General features: G+C 32.8%; 1 protein-coding gene across 1 annotated transcript; it reads left to right on the forward strand.

Annotated features, from left to right (window-relative positions):
- Positions 1–3,775: 3,775 nt before the first annotated feature.
- On the forward strand, positions 3,776–18,300 carry LOC133181005 (cullin-3-B-like). The gene is made up of 20 exons (XM_061315511.1): positions 3,776–4,062; positions 4,291–4,488; positions 4,982–5,095; positions 5,271–5,431; positions 5,949–6,063; positions 6,518–6,649; positions 7,363–7,410; positions 8,182–8,230; positions 8,428–8,576; positions 8,956–9,132; positions 10,948–11,118; positions 11,533–11,640; positions 13,028–13,152; positions 13,406–13,619; positions 14,004–14,121; positions 15,900–15,968; positions 16,115–16,190; positions 16,531–16,600; positions 16,877–16,983; positions 17,318–18,300. The coding sequence occupies exons 1-20, from the start codon at positions 4,003–4,005 to the stop codon at positions 17,340–17,342; spliced, it is 2,286 nt and encodes a 761-aa protein (XP_061171495.1). The 5' UTR covers positions 3,776–4,002; the 3' UTR covers positions 17,343–18,300.
- The last annotated feature ends 5,053 nt before the right edge of the window (positions 18,301–23,353 follow it).

Below are 23,353 nucleotides of genomic sequence, written 5' to 3' on the forward strand. Positions count from 1 at the left end.
TATTATCAATTCTAAATGACATTAAATAAAAAAAGAAAAAGGTCTTTTATCAATCTTTTATGTTGAATTTTACATACGTTAAACATATGGAAAGATTTAAGTGTCATTTATCCATTTCCATGCGTTTAGGAAAATCTGGCGATGTTTTAAAGCCTGATTTCAACGGATAAAATTTTCAATCCTCCTTATGAAAAGAGTCGTAAATAAGAGAAATACTATACAATAAGAGTAATACAATAATACTGGGGGAAAAGTCTGGTCTTTAATTTAATTAATTTATCGTAAGGTATGGATGTACATGTATAAAGTGTTGAAAAGTCATATGATTTTTTTTTTGAGGGGGGGGGGGGTGATTTCTTATTTTCACACAAAGTTCTGTGGAGTTGTCCCCGTTTCCACATTTGATTAACTTCACTTTTTGAGTATGTTGGTAGTATCGTACTAACTGAAGTTTCTCTTTCATTTATGTTAATAGTATTGTTAACGATAAAGAGGATTAGTAGAACATTTACTAGGTTCTGCTACATAGCTTTGTTCATAAATTCTTGAATCAAGTATAGGTATGATAATTCAAATTCTATTTGGCTGTAAAGAATATTAAAAATTATATATACCCTTGAAAACAGTGGAGCCATTAGAGCGGCTGGTCAATGGTTACCTTGGGAGATGGTCTGCAGATCCTAGGATCTTCTATGGTGTGGGTTTGTACAGACGGGAGCCAAGCCACAACCGCCATTGACATAAATCATAGAGGAATTTATGGTCACTAAAGTACAGTTCCTGCACTGATACTGTGAGACAATAAATATGCAAGATACGAGGAGCAAAAGTGAATATTAAGACTGGCAGAAAGTAGCAAGCAAAAAAGAGACAGTACAAGAGAAAGAGTCACGTCTGAGGCATTGTGATACTGTGGGTAGAGTAGCTATGGGCAGGCAGGAACTAGGCGTAACATCAACAGTACTTAAGATGGGTTATGTGCAGTGTCAGATGTCATATGGAGAAATGATGTACAGTTTATTCATGAGGTTGCTCCCACGTGATTTACTTCTCATTAATATTCATAAGATCCTGCATAAACTCGAAATATTCCATTTCTTTAAATTTTTTGTATTAAAACCTGCAAGCACAGTTTGTTTTATTTTTTGAAGCCTCCGTCATAGTTATTTGGGCAGAATTTTGGGTTATTAACAGTTGAAAACTCACGAAACCATCTTTTTTGGTAATAAGTAGGTCAAACTGATGCAAGAAATTGCCGTTTTCAAATTAAAAAGGCGGTTCGTAACTCTTCATGAAATGATAAATCATCTGTATTTTATAAAAATAGGCATTCGTCTGCACCTATTAATCGGCGGAAGAACTCTGTCATCTTGCAATAAACACTTACATTTAATCACCAAAAATGATAAAGACACCAATTCTGTGCTCTTTCCTTCATTAAAACATTATAGGCTACTCTTGCTTCGGAATTTCAAATCAAAAAGGGCGGTCGCAACTTTCACTTTGGCATCAACAATATTGTCATTTCCGGTAGAAGATATTAAGAAAAATCTAAACATCGGCGGAAGAACTTTATCCGAAATAGTTAGTATATAGAAATCTGCGTTTTTTTTGTTCGTTCTCTATATAAACCTTTATGGAATCTGTCGCCATTATTGCTCCAATATGGCCGATATGTAAATGAGAAGAATGAACACCATTTCTCCATATGTGGAAAAGAGGCAGTTAGTACAGAAGGTTTGAAAATGTAGGAGAATACAAGAATGGTGAAGGCAGTCGGCTCGGCATGAAGAAGCAGGGAAGCTGGCTTAACTGGGAATGAGCTTGACAGAATTAAGAAATTATAATGAAATGATATCTGGACGATAGAACCCCAGAGATTTTGAAAGTCCGTTTACGTGTTGCAAACTCCAACGAATTTGGCATCATGGGATATGAGCATACTCTGAGTAGGACCAGTTTTTAAAAAGAGGTAGGCTACTCGCACATAAGTTGAAGTTATAAGGAGTTTAAAGTCAGCATTCCATAAATTCTATGGTCGTTGTGATGACCTTGTAAGCAAATATAACCTATCACTGGGTCGTATTTTGGCTAACTTCATATCCCACCAATTGTTAAATTTGACTACGGAATGTTACGTCTACTTGATCAATACATACGGCTCACGGCGGGTATGACCGGTCAACAGGGGGTGTTTACTCCTCCTAGGCACTTGATCCACCTCTGGAATTTCCAGGGGTCCGTGTTTATCCCTATTCACAGATGATACCAGTAGGCCCCTGGTACATGTCACTTCTGCGTATCTTGCAATTTACTTTTGGTTTTAGCTTTGTGTATATATCGTCGAACCCCCCAACTCCGTCACTACCCTAACTCCGTCACTTTCGGGAAATTCCGCGCTGTCTGTGAATGAATGCGATTGTAACGTCATTTTTTACATGCTGAAAATCTACAAATTTTTCCAGTCAAATTCAAGAATCCGTCAAAAATAAATAACAATACACGTAATCTGTTGTATCTATCATATTTTATGTGAAATCAGTATAAGTACTATTTCCTTTAAATGCACTATTCCATCGATACCTCCGACATGTGCGTCAATATGCTCATTTTTACATGTCAGTCATATTTATGAAGGTCTTTTCCAAAGGATTAATATGACATACTGTATTGAATACGGATAAAAATATTTTATTTTTCGTCTCAATTTGGCATAATACGCTACACGTTGGAGATAACGTTGCGTAATGTACTTTTCCTAAAATATAATTTAATACTATTTCACATCTTCAAAACTAATTTTCTATGTTTATATACAAGTTTAAGATGAAGGTAGAAAAAAAGTAAACTGAAAAAAATCTAATACGTTGACATATTATAGATGGCTCTGGTGACGGAGTTAGGGTTCATTGGACGTAATGTACACGGATGTGATACGCGTTCTATGTATAGTACGTTGTTTCGTATAAGTCCAATAACTGAATATTGTTAAAATAGTTCTGAAAACAATGTTTAAGTTCATTACTAAGTGTAGCAAACAAGAAACAAATCAAAATATAATCAGAGAGTAACCTGGCGTGTTTTCCGCTTATGGTGACGGAGTTTGCGTAGTAGGGGATATACAGCTTTAAAATAAAAATATAGTTTTTACTTTGAAAATAATTTAAAGTGCTATTTCTTGGACCGATAAGATGTTCAACTTATTTATTTATTTAATTTAATTTAATTTAATTTAATTTAATTTAATTTAATTTAATTTAATTTAATTTAATTTAATTTGATTTGATTTAATTTAATTAAATTTAATTTAATTTAATTTAATTTAATTTAATTTAATTTAATTTAATTTAATTTAATTTAATTTAATTTAATTTAATTTAATTTAATTTAATTTTAATTTTATTTTATTTTTATTTATTATAACCCATTTTAGTTTCAGTATTTATTTATTTATTTTAAAGATTTTGTCATAGTCGCTATGAAGGGAAACCTTTGCTATAAATAGTTATTCTATTATTAGTATATAGAAACGTTACGACAGAAAGGTCAAAGAAATATAACGGAAATAACCTTTTGTCGCCATATTTATTGGAATATTATTACGCGTGATAAAGAAAACGTGCAATTTTGTATGCTTTTTGAAAGTCGTCAAAATAATGACTTTAACTACATTTTTTAATAAATATTCATTCTTTTTGTACATAAAAAGGTTCTTAAGCGTAAGCTTACAATCGTTTCAGATTTGTAATTTCTTGCGCGTAGACTCAAAATTGGTTGTTATTAGGTCGAGTAAAAAAAGATGAACGATGAATGTGATCTAAAGACTAATGAATTGCCTTAAATATTGAAAAATATGGCAGAAATTTTTACATTGAAATGCATAATTATATACTTATAGATGCATTCTGTTGTTTTAGTCAATATTAATCCTCTTAACTTGTTCTGTGGAGACATTTAGACTATCTCGCTAAATCAGCCAGGACGATTTTTTTTTTCACAAAAATGAGTGGCCTAAGACAACAACCCAGGAAAGACACCAAGATGAGAATTCGAGCGTTTCCAGTAAGTCATTTTTAAGTCAGTACGAAGTATCAATCAGCTGTTTCATAGGCCTCAGTTAGGATTTGAATATTTGTAAACAATAGAAAACGCGCAGTAATGATTATCCTACTTCATACTTTTGAGTATTGGCAAGGTAGAAAATATTGTATGTGAGTCTAATTTAAGTGACTTTTTGTTCTGAATTAAAAAGAAAACAACTCTGAATTGATTTTCATTATTTATTTTCAGATGACTATGGATGAGAAGTATGTGAACAACATATGGGCATTATTAAAGAATGCAATTCAAGAAATTCAGAAAAAGAATAACAGTGGTCTAAGTTTTGAGGAACTATACAGAAATGCATACACCATGGTGCTTCATAAACATGGAGAGAAATTGTATACTGGCCTTCGAGATGTTGTTACTGAACATCTAGTAACTAAGGTATAAAAAGTATTGAAAGGGCAAATCTGACAGATATCAACAAGTGATTTGAGTTCTTCCAGGTTGAAATAAAACCTTAAAAAATTGATAGTGGCAAAGTGTAGTCATAACTTGAAAATTTGATGTCTACAAGTTGATACCTCCAGATTTCATTTTAAGACTCCATCATTCAGTCCATTGGAATGGTGAAGTTTCATAGAATAATACATAAGTAGTATATGCATAAGTATCTTAGGAATCATATATTTTCGTTTGCTTATATCACAGCACTAGAAGAATTCAGGTAACAGTGCCAAGAAAAGAAAATTGAAGTAAATCTGAAACTCTTTAACTAAATTACAGTGCAATGACATTTCCAATGAGGAGGAAATATGTATACTAATGTGTATCTGTGGTGCCCACATTCTTTGAAGATATAGTTTACTCAAAATTCCAAATTTTAAATTTTCATGGGTTTTTTAATGTGATCATAATTAATGTCATTTCTTCTCAGGTTAAGGAAGATGTGCTGGCAGCACTCAACAATAATTTCCTACAGACTTTGAATTCTGCCTGGAATGACCACCAAACCTCAATGGTCATGATCAGAGATATTCTGATGTATATGGTATGATGTTATCAATAATGGGAATAGAAATGAGATTAACATTTTAATTTTAAATTCACTTCATGTTTACACTCATCTTTTTTGTAGAACTTGTCATTTCTTACATATTAAAAACTTCTTTTTAACAACTTCTGTTTTGAAATGGTTATTCAGGAAATGAAATTAATTTTTTTAGGATCGTGTTTATGTACAACAAAACAATGTTGACAATGTGTACAACCTGGGATTAATGATATTCAGGGACCAGGTGGTACGACACCCCACCATCAGGGACCATCTACGCACTACACTGCTGGAAATGGTTGCTAAGGAACGCAGAGGAGAAGTTGTTGATAGGTATTTATAAATTGCATTACAATTTTGTATGTTGCAGGATGTGGCATAAATTTAAAAATGATTTAAATACAGTATATATAAGTGGTGAGCAGAAGTGTTTTTTCCATCATTCTTTAGCATGCAGCAAGCATGAAAGGATTCAAATTCTTTGAAAACTTATCAGAAAGAATGATAAATAGTTTGTGAAGAGAAAGTGTTCAAAATGAAAGTTATTCAGTACATGAGCAAAGTTTGTTATTTCCATGTTAAATTCCAACAAAATAATGGAACTTGTGGAAATGAGACAACCAGCAATCTATGTCATATTCTGAATTCCTAAAATAAACCAAATTAGATTAAACACGACTTCCTCAGGAAATATTAGCCATACGGTACCTAAACTATCATTTGCAAAGAATTTAATGTCCATTTAAAGAATCGTCTGGCATACAAGGTTGTCTTCCGTATATTATACCTCGTGTTAAAAGAAATAATATTGTACCCTTTTGGTTAAGTTGTACGGAAATCTTATCTGCAGGGGAGCAGTGAAGAATGCTTGCCAGATGTTGATGGTACTGGGTATAGACTCTAGGAATGTCTATGAAGAAGATTTCGAGAGACCATTCCTGGAACAATCAGCAGAATTTTACAAGGTACCTTATTTTTACTCATTATGCCCACGTTTTGTGTGACTAATTATAATGCTATTAACTTTTGACAAACTTCCAGAGATTATTAGCACTGTAAAGTATTGTGTTATATCTTTTCTTGTGTGGTACCCTAAAAATGGATGGAAACCCAGAAAAAATCTTTATTTATATGGTATATGCACAATCGAGAAACAAGATATTCAAGTAAAGATTTCTGAGTGAAGCATTAGCAAAAAAAACAGATGCAATTTTTTTTCATTTTATTTAGATTGCTTATGATAGACAGAAGATGAAGTGATAAATTGTATGCGATCTTCAAAAATGACTTAGAATGGTTTTACACTTTTAATAATTGAAATCAGAAGAAAATGAAAATTATAATGTTTTAAAAGTACATATATGTAAATATGAGTATTGAAACAAAGAATGGATAACAACATCAGTTTGAAATTTACAGAGCGAGAGTCAGAAGTTCTTGGGTGAAAACAGTGCATCAGTGTACATCAAGAAAGTGGAGGCTAGGATAAATGAGGAAGCTGAGAGAGCAACACATTACTTAGACAAAAGTACTGAGGAACCTATTGTCAAGGTAAGAGTTTACCCAAATAAATCCACAGAGAAACCTACTGTAAAAGTTACACAAATAGGCTTACTTTACAGATTCAAAAACAAATCCACAAGGGGTTAATGGATGGCTGGGCAAGAGTACCTTAACCCTAAACAATCTACAGGGAAAGGTATTGTCAAAGAAATATATAAGTAGATGTATGCATGTTTTCCCAGCCAAATATTCACAAGAACACAAATGTCAAGTTTAAAAATACAGTTTTACCTGAGAGATTCCTCAGATGTTCTAAAGTGACAGTATTAGAATACCCCTTTACCCCCCCCCCCCCCCCCCAAAAAAAAAAATTATAGATATTTAACAGTGAAATGTAGCTTGCAAATGATTGGGCTATTTGGAAAAAAATATGAGCTGAATTTGGGGGGTTACTGTAACAACTTTAAGGAGGACTAATTGTACCACAAATTTTGTTATAATGAGGCTTTAAAAATATACAAATAATGATATTTTATACAAATCAAAGATAGGGCATTGCAATTTGGTTTGAAATTAAAGTATCACTGAGCATCAACTTAGCTTGAGTTTCTGTCATAAAGAACTTGCCATACTAATTAGATTTCTCAATTCCATGTAAAGTATTATACATCATAGCTTGTAACATCCAATATATTGCTTGTTATTCTAAAAATAATTAAAATGTTTAGTTCTACTTGATATCATTATCTGTTCAATTACAGGTTCTAGAGGAAGAACTGATTAGTAAACACATGAAAACAATAGTGGAGGTAAAATTTGTTTTTCTAACTATACCAGGGTTCGACACTAACGTTAGTCTGTTAGTCTCAGACTAATACATTTTCATTCGGACTAATAAAATATGTGGCTAATTAGTCTGAACAGACCAATAAAAATTTCTGAAAAACAATATGAATAAATTACCGATGTCCGATTCTTGACAACTTTTACTAGAAAACCCCGCGTGAATTTTTAGATTTCTAGCTTTTGGCGGATAGTTACGCAATGCCGGGTCAATTCAGCGCTTAATTTTTCGACTGATCGATATGAAGTATGAGGTTTTAGCGATCATGATATAGTATGACACTTTTAAGAAAGATTTTGGACGTTTTGGATGTAATGTAAAGACAAAGAAAAAACGAGATCGGAATACAATCGTACTTGCTGATTGGGAGATTTCAATGAATCTGTGGAATAATATATTTCACGTAAATACTTTGTTTATTTCAAAAAACAATAAGTATACATGTATTAATTGTCACGTTTAATAAATCTTAAAAAACATTGATGTTTCTTTTTTTCCCCCTTTTTTTTTGATGGACTAATAAAATCGGGCGCGGACTAGTAAAAGTAATGAAGCACAAGTCCGGTTGAACTAAAGCCTTAAAAAGTTAGCGTCGAACCCTGCTATACTGTACATCTATTTCTAATTGAAGTATTTTGTATATTTGATTGAGGATAATAAAAATGTAAATTTATGTGTGTATGTAGGAGGGGGTTCAAAAACAAAGAATTTTGTAAATTTTATGTTTATTTTATAGATGGAAAATTCTGGAGTGGTGCACATGCTCAAAAACAATAAAACAGATGGTATGTTTGTCTATGAAGCATCTCACAATAAATCATTTAGTATTGTCTTTATTTACACCTTAATGGATTAATGTTCAGGGACCAATATTTAGCATTATCCCTGGAAATCCATAATACAAAATTAATATTAATCGCTAGAGCTGCATGTATTCATTATGTAAATCAGACTCTGTATATATACATCTATCTGTTTTCAGACCTCGCTTGTATGTACAAATTATTTATCCGTGTTCCTGAGGGTCTGAAGACAATGTGTGAGTGTATAAGTGTATATCTGAGGGAGCAGGGTAAAGCAATTGTATCAGAAGAAGGCGAGGACTCAAAGAACGCTATAACATTTGTACAGGTTAGTTTATTTCAGTGTCTGTTGAATGAAGTAATGACTGTGTTAACTAGCAAATTGTAAAAAAGTGTAATCAATGTATAATTAAACAAGGATCAAATCCTGGCACTTTTATTTAATCGGTTTTGAATATTAATTGTATGCATTTTATTTATTGTTGATAAAACTCTTTAATGATTGCACTATATAAAAATTTGACAATAGTTTAATTATACATTTATCATTATTCAAACTAAGATTAATAGGAAAAGATTTTGTTTCAAGGAATGTACAATTTTTTGGAAACTTTGGCATCAAATTCTTGACCCTTTTCAGAGTTTACTCTTGGCTACTTCAGAGTTTACTCTTGGCTATTTCAGAGTTTACTCTTGATCTATTTCAGAGTTTACTGGACCTTAAGGATCGGTTTGATCACTTCCTCCACGAGTCCTTCAGCGATGACAAACAATTTAAACAGATGATCTCCAAGGACTTTGAATACTTCATCAATATAAATCACAAATCCCCAGAGTATTTATCACTATTTATAGATGAGAAATTAAAGAAGGGAGTAAAAGGGGTAAGGAATAGCATGGAAATAAGTGAAAATAACCTCTACAAAATCAATTCCAGTTTTTTTTTTCTGTCCCTGTGCTCATGTTTGCCAGTGATGAAGCTCTGTCCACAGTATTTTTAGCTAACCTGAGCCGAAGGCTCAAGTGAGCTTTTCTGATCAAAATTTGTCCGTTGTCTGTCGTCGGCGGCGTTGTTGTCGTTGTAAATTTTTCACAATTTCATCTTCTTCTCCAGAGCTACTGGGCCAATTTCAACCAAACTTGGCACAGAGTATCCTTGGGTGAAGGGGGTTCAAGTTTGTTCAAATGAAGGGCCACGCCTTCTTTCAAGGGGAGATAATCATGAATTCATGAAAAATTAATGGCATCATTTAAAAATCTTCTTCTCAAGAACCACTATGCTTGAAAATATGAAACTTATATGGAAGCATCCTCAGATAGTGTAGATTCAATTTTGATCAAATCATGACCCCCGGGGTTAGGGTGGGGCCACAATGGGCGATCAAAGTTTTACATAGGAATATATAGGAAAATTGTTTAAAAATCTTCTTCTCAAGAACAGCAAAGCCATGAATGGTTATATTTATATGAAAGCATCCTCAGGTAGTGTATATTCAAGTTTGTTCAAATCATGACCCCCGGGGGTAGGGTGGAGCAACAATGGGCGATCCAAATTTTAAATAAGAATACATAGGAAAAATCTGTAAAAATCTTTTTCACAAGAACAACAAAGCCATGATTGGTCATATTTACATGGAAGCATCCTCAAGTAGTGCAGGTTCAAGTTTGTTCAAATCATGACCCCCGGGGGTAGGGTGGGGCCACAATGGGCGATCAAAGTTTTACATAGGAATATATAGGAAAAATTTGTAAAAATCTTTTTCTCAAGAACAGCAAAGCCATGATTGTTTTTTTTTAATGGGTGCATCCTCAGGAAGTGTAGATTCAAGTTTGTTTAAATCATGACCCCCCAGGGGTAGGTCGGGGCCACAATGGGCGATCAAAGTTTTACATAGGAATACATAGGAAAAAGCAAGCCTTTTAAAATCTTCCTCTGAGGAACAGCAAAGCAATAATTAGTCATATTTAAATGCAGGCATCCTCAGGTAATGTAGATTCCAATTTTTTTTCAAATCATGACCCCCCCAGGAGAATAGAGGGGCCATAACAGGGGATCATAGTTATACAAAGGAATACAAATGATATATCAATAAAAATTGTCTTCCTAAGAACAGCATAGTCATTATTTGTCATATTAATTCAAAAGCATCCCTTTGAAGTATAGATTCAAGTTCAAATTAACCCCCCCCCCCCCCCTCGAACCACTTTTATATCAAAACTTTTCAAGACTCAACTGATTTCTGCTTTTTCCTAGCCAGAGTGCTCAGGTGAGCGATGTGGCCCCTGGGCCTCTTGTTTATTTTAAACTCTTTTTAAGTAGTAACAGTGTGAATGGTTTTATAATAACTGTAGTAGATTAATTAAAATGTCCTAGAACAAATGTATATGTAAGTGTGTGTACTAAAATAAAAAATTAACTGTTTAGGAGACATTTCTTAATGATTTTGTAGGTTCCTCATGCATCTGAAAGGTGATTAATATAACAGTTTTGCTACAATGGTTATAGTATTGTACCAAAGACTTCAATCTACTTTCATTGTTCTTAAGAAATGGTAGCAAAATTGCACAGATTTGTGCAAAATATCATACTGCACAACTTCATGATTTGATAATACTGTATTGAACATGGTTACTTGTGACAATTACTATTAATACATTGTTTTGAATATGATAAAATATAAACAACACTTCTGTTGTAGATGTCAGAGCAAGAGATAGAGACTGTGTTAGATAAGAGCATGGTTCTGTTCCGTTTCCTACAAGAGAAGGACGTGTTTGAGAGGTATTATAAACAACATCTGGCCCGACGTCTCCTGCTTAACAAGAGTGGATCTGATGACTCAGAAAAGAATATGATCTCCAAGCTCAAGGTACAAAGACATTTCACTTTGTATCTGTGAAATGATTGAAGTACAGTAAATATATCATACCACTGTATTTATTTTTTACACCCTTATATTCCAGTTATAAATGGCTATGGCATAGCTAAGAAATAGTCTTACAGACGTTATGCTGGGGTTAAATGATTTAAGCAAAAATTTAACTTAAGATTGTATACCTTATAAACATCCAAACATCTCAGAGGGAGACTTTAAAAGGCTGTAGGCTTTTAAGGAGATAAATATGATTGTCAGCTTTTTAGTCATTCTTGCATGATGTACATGAATGCTATCTTTAAAAAAAAGTTTGTTGATTTCATTTAATTGGTAGAGAATCTAGTATCATGAATTGTTTAATGCACATGAAATGATTATGTTCGTTAAATCTCGTAAATTTTGTTTTAGACCGAGTGTGGTTGTCAATTCACATCAAAGTTGGAGGGAATGTTTAAGGATATGACAGTTTCAAACACTATCATGGAGGAATTCAAGGGTTCCCTAACATTGTCCAGTGTAAGTATACTGAAGAAATCTTCCCATGCAAATACATGTACATGTATTTTAAGTATTTGTATTTTAGCAAAATCTAGACTTTTTGGTATGGCAGTAGAATTGTATTTGATTAGGGGTGAAACGATACACCTCCTTCACGGTTCGATACGTATTGTATAATTTTGTCTCGGTTCGGTTTTTTTTCGATACGATCCATTTTGATAGAAAGAAACAAATTCAACATGGTTTTATGCTTTCTTTTTCTAAATCTAGTCACATATTTTACGAATTTTATTTGCAAATTGACTAGAAGAAATTGATCAAAATTATTTGACTGTCAAAAATTATTTTACAAGCTATCAGTCATCAAAAATTAACGTTTTCTATACTTATTTATACTGAGTAACGTGTTTTACCTTATGCCAAACCCGACTGAATAACGATCCCGACCGAAAAATGAACTGAACCGAAAAATGGAGATTTTGCACCGTGTATCAAACAGAGAAAAAATACCGCGGTGAATCGTTACCGCGGTGAACCGTTTCACTCATATATTTGATAAGTCTCTGTTTTATGAAACTACTCATTAGCAGAGCTTGGAAAAAATCATATACATTACTGGTATATCAATGGCCTAGGAAAGAAATTTTCTGTGTATTCCATTATCTTTGATAGCAGACTGAATATGTTGTTGCATGCTTGTCACATTTGTCTTGGATTTTGATTGTCTTTGTTTATAGGTGAAGGCAGGGGATCAGGTATACATGAGGACATTGTCTGCTATATACACACTGTACTTAAATTTGGTTTTATTTGATGTCATACAAATTCACATGAAATTTTGTACGTGTATACCTTCATTGAAGTGGGCACATTATCTTATGATTCTTTACACAAGAATACACCAATTTCATAAAGTACACAAAGATTTGGAATTTTTGCTATATATGTATATTTTTGTCATTAGAAGGAAAAAGAAATATTAAATGTGCATTAACAGTTATTTTGGTTATACACCTGCCATTCTCAAAGTGTCATACCCCAGCAAATTTTGATATGAAAATACATGAATAAAAAATAAAAATAGGACTCGTATACAAATATATGCATGTATTGCAGCTTATTATTAAGAAATTAAATTTGTTAAAGCTTTAAAAATTTTACTGTATACTCATATTAGCACTAAACAATGAAATTTGAGCAGTTTGTATGAAAAGAGTGATATAAATAATATGAAGAATGATAGTTAGAATAAAGATCAGCTTGGGGTGAATTTCAAAGATTTGAATTCATATGGCCTAAATAAGATAGAAAAATGATAAAGGAATTTATTTGTTGAATAAATTTTTTGAAATATTTCAAAGTGATTTTTTACTAATTCATTTATATGTACAATTATATATTGTAGGTAAATATGGCAGGTGTAGATTTAGTGGTTCGAGTTTTAACTACTGGATTCTGGCCCACTCCTAATGCTAACCCACGGTGTAATGTACCACACACAGCAAGGACAGCCTTTGAAAACTTTAGAAGGTATGGCTGATCAGAAGTGCACAGAATTTGGTTCTGATGGATGGGGGGGGGGGGGGGTTAGGTATCACATGTACAAGTATATTAGAATAATTATACTCCATAGAGGAAATACCATTCTCTTCAGAATTTTAAAAAAACATATAATCATATCTTAAAAAAAATGAAATTTGGAATATTAATAATATGCTTTAAAATAATAATGAGGTGTTTTTGTTAGCATTTCAATTTTACCATTCCTAATCTTTATATTCAGGTTTTACCTAAATAAACACAGTGGTAGAATGCTCACTCTACAGCCTCAGCTTGGCTCTGCCGACTTGAATGCCACGTTTTTTGGACAGAAGAAAGACGATGCAGGGGGAGCTGGTGCTAGCTCAAAAGAGCCCCGTAAACACATCATGCAGGTGTCCACATACCAGATGTGTATACTGATGCTCTTCAACAAGAGTGAAAAGTGGACTTTTGAGGTAATGATGGTGCTTTAAGCAGTCTGATAACAAGATATTCAATTGTTACTATGGCATTTATTGCATAGTTACTGCAGTTATTCATTGTAAATTACTCGTATTCAACAACTAACTAAAAACAAACTACAGTAAAACTCAGTTTTAACAAAGTCACTAGGACCTGTGAAATTACTTTGCTATATCCGTAATTTATTACATCTGTATAAGGAATTTTCATAAAATTTATATAGCTGGGGATCCAAGAAAACTTACTAGACAAGTATTACTGTAGATTGATTTTGATTATTGAGAAAATGATTGTTAGTGTACATTAATTTTATGCAAAGCCTTCAGTGAAATTGATTTCTTGTGGAGGGATGTAAATGTGATTCTTCTTTTGAACAGGAAATTAAGAATGAAACCGACATACAGGAGAGAGATTTAATTAGAGCAATCCAGTCCTTGTCTGTAGGAAAGGTCTCACAAAGAGTGTTACACAAGGAACCCAAGACAAAGGAAGTGGGTAAGGCAATCAGTGTGTTATATGTGGTATATGTTATGCATGATACATGCTGACAAAAAGGATGTTAACATCACAGTTATTATCATTCTCATCTGAAAGTTATCAAATATACATTAGAAAATTAAGACAATGTATTGCCAACAAAGATTGTGGATGAAAAGCCCAAATTACGGACAGAAACCATTGAAATTACTAAAAACTGCAGAATAGGGTAAACAGCTCTTGGTTAGTTTCACATTGTGGAGTAACCTTCAAAATAATATAACTTTATATTTACATCAGAGATGTCAATGTGAGGTTACAAGAATAAATCCCTTGAGAATGTTACAATTTTATTTGGGCATTTCTGTTACAATTTATGGTCTTGATGAACCAAGACCTGAAATTAAATTCACCCCACCCTTTAGTAAAAATATGACATATACATGTACAGTCAAACTTGTCATAGCGGTCACCTTTATCCAGCGGTCACCTGTCCTATGCCATCATTTTATTTCCTCCCAATGAATTTTCCTATATAATGTAACTCTATTAAGCGGTCACCTGCGTAACGCGGTCAGCGGTCATCAAATTTCATGTAAAATCGCCTTTTTTCCTCGTATATAGCGGCCATTTTGTCCGATCACGTGACCAGATCTAAAGTCTGGTGACTGGCAATTTTTGTCACTAATGTAAATTGGTCGTGTGTAGCGAGATCATGAAAAAAATAATTGGCCTTATTAAAACCATTTAAAATATTGGATAATTTATTTATTCATTTAACAAAGCTAAACAAGGGTGCTAGTGGCCGAAAAGGTTATCGGGAAAACGGACTTAAAAGAATCTTAATCTTATTGAATTGGAATCTGGTTAAAAAAAATTCTGAATGATACACAAGGCATCCTTATATTTATCTATTAATGGATACAATAATTAGGTGTTTCCTAATTATTAGTTCACCTTTGGCATGTCCAACTCCTATAGGTGTAATTGTGTACACGCATGACAGGCAGTTTTTAACACATAGGAAACGTATTATTTGTAGAAACCCTAATTAACTGTTTTGTTTACTCAATGTGTCCTGATTATCTCGTGATTTTCAACTAGGTAAGACGACAGTTAGAATTGGTCACGCTGGTCACAACACCTGTGAATTTGATATCAATTTGTATTGTGCACTGCTTTGATAAACTGAGAATATTATGACTTGTCTGTTTATTACGCTACTATTTACATACAATTATCAGGACTAACTAAACTTGTTTTTTTAGAGGCAGTTTAGATAAAAAAAAATATATTTCATTTTATTCATGGCACAACATGATAATGTAATCTTATAATAAAAGAAAGTTTTGTTGTTGTTTGGAGGGAGGATAATGGCAGTGCCCTATTAGACTCAATATATTTTTTGTTGGAGTCATCAAATTTATCTTGAACTTAATCTTGAGACTTTTTAAATTAAAAATACATCTGAGACCATCGATATCCAAAGCACATCTTTCTTTTATATTCTATGATGTAGTGTTTCAAAACACAGAACTTACATAAATTGGAAAAGAATTTTTCTTGAAAAAAAGATGAACCTCTTTTCAAAGGTCACCTCTCTATAAAGGTCACTTTTAATGATTCCCGCAGGTGACTGCTTAATACAGGTTTGACTGTATATACAAACTGCACTGTGGAATAAACAGACTGGCCTTTTAGATAATACTGTTAAAAGTAACTTTGTAGTGCTATTTTATGTACATAATCTGTATGTATGTTTGTTGAACACTTATAAGAGTTATTTTTCTTTGTAGAACCAGCCCATGTTTTCACAGTGAATGATCACTTTACATCCAAGCTTTTCAGAGTGAAAATCCAAACAGGTTTGCACACTTGGAGAAAAATTGTACTTTGTTTATAAGTTAATTATACTAGTACATGTATGAAAAGCCAGCTGGTGTATGATGTAGTAACACGGCATGTGTATGTCTATTTTCTTAATACATTTTTCTTTCTGTCTTTTTTTCAGTGGCGGCCAATAAAGGGGAAGCCGAACCAGAGAGAAAGGAGACCAGGGTGAAGGTTGATGAAGACAGGAAACATGAATATCCTTTTTATATATGACTTTCTATTTTCTAGTATAATAAGCTTTAACTTTATGAAGCATTTAATTCTATGTCCAGTCAACATGACAGAAAGACTAGAAACATGTAAAGTTACATTATGTAGAGTATTTATCAAATGTTCATTGGTTAGTCCAAAATGAGAAATGAAAAAAAATCATTTATTTCCTGTAAAGGAAAAACAGATTTTGAATAATTGCTTTTAGAAGATGATAAAAAAGTACATGTTAATATATTGGTTTGCCTAAAATAATAAAACCATTCTTTCTTGTGGAAACTCTTACTGTAGTGCTTACAGAAGATAATTCCTTAACTGTTGTACGATAGAAGCAGCCATTGTAAGGATTATGAAAGCAAGAAAGAAGCTACAGCACAATGTCTTAGTCGCAGAGGTATACTTTTATTTGTGAAAGATTTAATCAGGTTCAGATATTATAATTAAAATTGTTTCAAGAAAAGTGTGTTAGAATTGAAATACACACAAGTTTCTCAATGGAGCTAACACCCCATTTACCTCTGATTTCACACAATTTCCTTCCATGCTTTTAAAGATTTACTAAGAAAAGCACATGAAGTCGATTTTGAAGCAAGAGGTTTAAAAGTGTTTAGCATTGATACAAAGGCATGGATTTGAAAAATAAGTCAGTTTGTATATGTTTGTATTACAGGTGACTGAACAGTTGAAAGCTCGCTTCCTCCCAAGTCCAGTCATTATTAAGAAGCGGATAGAGGGATTAATAGAAAGGGAATATCTAGCCCGAACACCAGAAGACAGGTAGATAACTAATTAACTTGGGCATGTTGTGTTGAAGAAAATGTGAATAGTTTAGATTTTAAAAATTTTTACATTCTTAAATGTGCTTAATGCACACTATTGTCAGCGTTTCCAACTTTACAAATGTCCCTGAATATAGAGACATTATTATGTGTGTATCTAATTTCATACCAATTAAAAATTTTGCTGCTGGTAAATTTTGCTACAGTTATTTAATTTCATTTTTAATCAGAGTACTTATCACGAATTAAAGATTTTATTGCAAAGGCCCATGATTGTTTTCTTTGTAATTGGTAAAAAATTATTCACTTATATATATCATCTTTTTTTTCAGGAAAGTATATACATATGTAGCCTAGAGGAATTTCAAGATTGGACATTACATTGATCTTCATGCTTGGTCAGGCTTTTTATGAAAAGGAAAAATGAAATCTGCTATTGTTTTATGAGCATGTATTTTTACATCACCAGTGGGGGACTAACAATGGAATCTTTACCAAAAACTTTCTTGTTCATCGTAGCAACTAAAAAGCCGAGGTGTGAGTGTTTTTTATTCATCTCTCTGGTGTTCTAGGACACTGGAGGTTAAACTCTGTTCCAGTAAGGGATGCTCTTATGTGGTGTGCTAAGATTGATCGAGTGCAGCACTACAGTGTATTTATATGTCTGTAATTGTGTATATTTCCACAATGTTGTGAATGGCTTTGAACAGTATGCAGTCTTCTATTGCTAACTAAAGTAGTATTTCTATGAGTTGAAGAATGTGGCAGATATGTGAATGAATGCCAGTGTTGTATTTTGCAAAGAAAGTTTTGAAGTCTGATTTTGTTTTCCATATGTTGACACATAATTGCCTAATTCAACGTAGGGAGATCATATATTATTTAAAAAAACTTGATAACATAGTGTTATTGAGAAGTAATTCTGTTATTGATTGTGAAGAACTTTGTTTTACTATTATATAGTGAGGTATTGAAAAAAATGTGGGTTTTTTCAGTTTTATCTCATGTTTTTTTCTGGGTTTTTTTTTTTCATTTCTTTACTTTTTTAAAACAGAATTCTTTTTAAGCAAGTAAACATCTGGATTATCATTATAAAGAAAATGAAAACTGAAAAATGTTCAAACATGTAATAAGTTGATGTTTTTAAATGTATAAGAAATCATGGACACAAATGCAGTTGCTTACATCTACCAGAACTTGCCCTTGGGTCATTGTTATAACCACAGAGAAATACTGTATTAACAAAATATTTCCTTATACCATTCAATTGTTTTGGATATGATAAGAGTGAATATTAAATTCAACTGTTACTCTCTTTTTGTTATATCTTGTATTTTCCCATTTCTAAAAGTTGCTTATCTCAGAATTAAAGAAAAATCAATTAGTACTTTTGTCGATTCATGATACATGTGTCACTATTAATGTTGAGAATACAACAGCCTGAGGGGTTGCTTCAGTACTAGTGTATGAGTTTTACTTAAAAATATTTGAAATCCAGTTGCTTGAGGGTAATATTACAAACAAGATACCCCGATACCTTTTGGGAGCTATGTGGCTCATGAAAATGTTGGTTCCATATAGTTGATAAGAAGGTTTTTTTAATATCATTTAGATTTAATTCCCCACGACACAACTGATGCATTTTCATTCTTTGGCCCACCATAGGAATACTTTTTAGCTCACCTGAGCTGAAAACTCAAGTGAGCTTTTTCCAATCACCCATTGTACAGTGTCCATCCATCTGTTAATTTTTCACATTTTCATTTCTTCTCAAGAACCATGAGGCTAATTTTAATCAAAGTTAGTACAAAGCATCCTTGGATAAGAAGGATTCTAAATTGTGAAAATAAAGGACCAAGCCCCCTCAAAGGGGAGATAATCAAGAAAAGGCAAAAATAGGGTTATGTCATTAAAAAATCTTGAGAAGTACTGGGCCAGAAAAGATGAAACTTATTTGGAAGTTTTTTGGGGTTGTATAGATTTTAAATTGTTCAGATCTTAACTCCCTGGGGATACGTTGGGGCCACAATAGCGAATAAAAGTTTTACATTGAGATATATAGGGAAAATCTTTAAAAATCTTCTTAAGAACCACTGGACCAGAAAAGCTGAAACTTAGATAAAAACTTCCAGAGGTATTGCAAATTATAAATTGTTCAAATCATATCCCCTGGGGGTAGGATGGGGGCAGTAATAGGAAATAAAAGTTTAACATTGAAGTAGACAGAAAAAACTTTTGAAAGATTCTTTTCAAGAACCACTGGACAGAAAAGATGAACCTCAGGTGAAAGCATCTTGAGGTAGTGTAGATTGAAAATTATGAAGATCATGGTCCTTAGGGGTAGGTAGGGGGCCACAATAGGAAACGAAAGTTATACATTGAAAGATATAAGAAAACTCTTCTCAAGAACAACTAGACCAAAAAGGATGAAATTTGGGTAAAAGCTTTCTGAAAAAGTGTAAACTGTAAATTGTTCAGATCTTGGTCCCTGGGTATGGAAGGGCCACAGAAGGGAATCAAAAGTTTGATGTAATAGGAATAAAATACATGTATGTGAAAAAATATTTTAAAATTTTGTCAAGGAGAGCAAAGCCATGTTTAGTCATATTAATATGGAAGTAACCTAAGGTTGTGCAAATTCAAGTTAGTTCAAATCATGACCCCCACTCCTTCCCCGTCTGTAGGGTAGGGCCATATCTGGCAATCAAAGTTTTTGAAAGTAATATATAGGGAAAAAAAACTTTACAAAGCTTCACAAAGACAGCAAAGCCATAATTAGTCACGTTTACATGGGAACATCCTCAGGTTAGTGTAGATTTAAGTTTTTCAAATCAGCCCCCCCCCTCCCCCAGTGGTAGAATGGGATCACAACAGGCAATCAAAGTTTTACATAGGATTATATAGTGAAAAGTTTAAAACTTCACAAGAATAGCAAAGCCTTGATGATGAATCATGTTAATTGAAGCATCGTCAGGTGGTGTAGATTCAAGTTTGTTGAAATCTTAAACCCCAGGGATAGTGTGGAGCAAAAATAGATGATCACAATTTACATAAGAATTTACAGGAAAAGATTTTTAAAAAAACTCTCTGAAAAACAGCAAAGCAATCATGGTAAGTCATGTTTCTACGGAAGCACCATCTAGTAGTGTAGATTCAATTTTGTTCAAATTATGATCCCTGTTTAAAGGGTGGGGTCACAATAGGCGATCAAAATGGAAATGATGTATTTAGAAAAAAATCTAATGAAGAACAGCAGCGCCAAAGTGACTCGTGCAAACGTTGTGGCTCTTGGGCCTCTTGTTGCAGATATTTTCCATCTTCGCTAGCTAGCCAAGTTTTCTGATCCGCTAGCGAAGATGGATATTTTAAGGCATGCTACCCCCCCCCCTCCCCCTCTTGATTTCGAAACACTGAAACTTTTCAAATGGATATTAGCCGGAAACCTTGATATTACAAGTAAATATGTTTGAAGAATGTCCTTTTTTCTTTCATTTTAGGCCACCTGAGTAACTCGGGTCGCCTATTACTATTTCGTCCCTCATCACGCGCCGTGTGTTGTGCGTCGTGTGTGAACTTAAAGATTTTCAGCTTCTCAGTACAAGTGAACCGATTTCAATCAATTTTTGGTACATAGCATATATGGGTTAAGGGAAACATTTGAACTTGTGAATTTGGCCCCTGCCTCTCTGGGGCTTGAGGGAGTAGGGCATTAATTCTTTTAAAAATCTGTTCCACTGTATATTTAGTAGACAAACTAAGTGCATCGTCATGGTCAGAAAAAATGCATTGGATTTTTTGAAAATCTTTCCTGCTCCTGGGTATTTAAACAAAGTACATGGTTATGATGAGCAAAAGTGACTCTACCTAAATTGTGAAATATGGCCAGGGGTTATGGTGCAAGGGTGAGCTGATGATATAATCATACAGTTAAAATGCATATTTTTGAAAATCTTCTTCTCTGCTCCTGAGCATCTAGCAGGCAAACCAAATACATAGTTTTAATTAATAATTTTTGCTATACATGTACTTGAGAGAAATTATTCCCCTTTGATTATTTTATCATTATAAATAATGGAATTGAAAGGTTTAATTGAATTAAAGAATGATAGAAGAATTCTAAACGTACTTTCATAGTTTTTAATGATCAGATGGACTTTTAAATAATAAATAAATGAGACAAGAATACTTTACATTTTGTACTGCATTTTTTTTATAGACCAGGAGAAGCAAATTGTTAGAAGATATACCGGGTTCACTCTGAGTACACTGTAGTTTCATGATAATTAAAGAAATATGTTGTCCAGCTTGGGACTGTTAACACTGGTATGTACAGGCAAGGAAATTGATATAAATTTCAGATTTACAATGTATTGCAGATTACTGGTTGATCCTTGACCGCCGTATTTTATTTGTAATGTTTTTGAGTAACATATCTCCGTCTTTCAATTTTATTTGATTAAATTGTCGCTCAATGGATTCTTTACTTTTTATACCAAGACATTTAAAGATATCACTTGTAAATCAGAGGGAAAGGCGTAAATCGTGCATTCAAGTATAGTTAATAAAGATTAACATGTTTAAATTAATAAACCATTCAAACCAGATAAACCCCCTCCCCCATCGGTGAATATTTTGCCTGCGAAATAACCTTGGCAATGCACTCTGTTATGCCTTAATTGCGTATAAGAATCTTGTATTGTAAATGTACTAGAGATAGCAATGGCAGTTTGTGAGGTTTTTGACTTACGCTGTCAATATTCTTCAAGCAACAGCTCGGATTTAATGAGTTTAACAAAGGGGATGTCTCCTTTGTCTGATTTTTACACTGTAAAAATTGCGTTTAGGAAATAAACACTTCTGTTACATGTTTAGATCTAAACGTGTATAGCATTGTGTTTAACAACTAAACACTTATGTCTTAACATGTTTTATATCTAAACGCGTTTAGAAATTAAACACGTTTTACTGTAAAGTGCAGAGTTATCTTCCCGGAAATGACACACATATTTGAACGTTAATTTGAGCGGCTATCTAAACAAAGAAAACACAACAAGCTAAGGTGATGTATCAATGAGAGTTATGACAACCCAATTCAAGGGATAACCATGACGAAATAGTGAAATACGTGAAAGGGCATCTATTAAAGGTTTGTTTTCTTCTTCTTTGCATTAATTAACCACGATGAGCAATGTAAATAAAGTTGACTTGGGATATCTTGAATTCGTTCATAGACTTGCAGGATAGGAAATATTATTAAATGTCATTAAAACATCTATATTTATATCAGTGTAGTTTCACTTAAAATGGAACAATTTTGTTTTTCCAAGCAATGTAAAATATCAGTGATAGTGTACTTTTTCTAAATTCTGGCTTTCTTTCCTACAGGCACTGTAGTCCAGATCGAACTCAAAATACACGTATCAGAGTACCTGGTGTCATCTTCAACATGCAATTTTGTTGTTCCATAATCAACACTTTGAAACTTCATTTGTTGAAGACTACTGTGTTAATTCGACAGTGTTTACAATTATCCTTGTGCATTCGAAATGGATTTACTTTCTCGCAGTTATTGATGGGATATAGATTATAATATGTGGTGCTTTGGGACTTGCTGAAAGTTAATAAAATTTGATATTTTTGTGATTGACATGAGGAAAACTCTGCAGCCGATTCAAATTATAATGATTATAATAAATATGTACATAAATATACAATTTGTATTTTTAATTCAACAATTCTTTAATAAAGCCTTTTAGAAATATTCAATGAAGTTTTGATATTAAATTGTCAGCTTAATATTATTTTCTTAATAATTTTGAAGATTAAAAGTTTGATATCTATGTGTACGTTATAAATTATGTGTCATTCTGATTGAATTGTTGAGACTAATCAAATATTTTCAGTTCTATCTCCTACATTATTTGTGTAAATTAAGTACATGTACATCACACAGTGTCCATTCTATTGTATAATTAAATACATATCCAAACGTTCAGTGGCTTTATAGAAAATAGTTAATATTGGTTACATATTTTGAAAATTTTGACAATGATGCGCATTTAAAAAACATACTTTTTGTGCCTAAATTTACGAGAGTGTTTTGTTTTTCTTCAGGTCCAATTTAAACTTATGATGTGTTTAGATTTTAAACACATCTGCTGTTATGTGTTTAGAATTTAAACACTTGTGTTTATGTGTTTACATGTGTTGAATTTCTAAGCACACAAGTGTTTAAATTCTAAACACTTTCTAAGACATGTTTAGGAATTATACATGTTTAGAAATTAAACATATAAAAAAGGAGGTGACAAGAAAGTGTTTAGAAAAGTGTTTGAATTGTAAACACATTTTTTACAGTGTAGTTTCAG

Source organism: Saccostrea echinata, unplaced genomic scaffold, assembly GCF_033153115.1.
Source record: "Saccostrea echinata isolate AGI-Se365-2 ecotype Australia unplaced genomic scaffold, CSIRO_AGI_Sech_v1 ptg000008l, whole genome shotgun sequence".
NCBI lineage: Eukaryota > Metazoa > Mollusca > Bivalvia > Ostreida > Ostreidae > Saccostrea > Saccostrea echinata.

Bases quoted from the DNA above. Each gene is read 5' to 3' on its own strand.
- LOC133181005 (XM_061315511.1), top strand. From the start codon at position 4,003: ATGAGTGGCCTAAGACAACAACCCAGGAAAGACACCAAGATGAGAATT. The intron at 6,650-7,362 runs GTAAGAGTTTAC...GTTCAATTACAG, and splicing joins CTGAGGAACCTATTGTCAAG to GTTCTAGAGGAAGAACTGAT. The intron at 8,231-8,427 runs GTATGTTTGTCT...ATCTGTTTTCAG, and splicing joins CAAAAACAATAAAACAGATG to ACCTCGCTTGTATGTACAAA.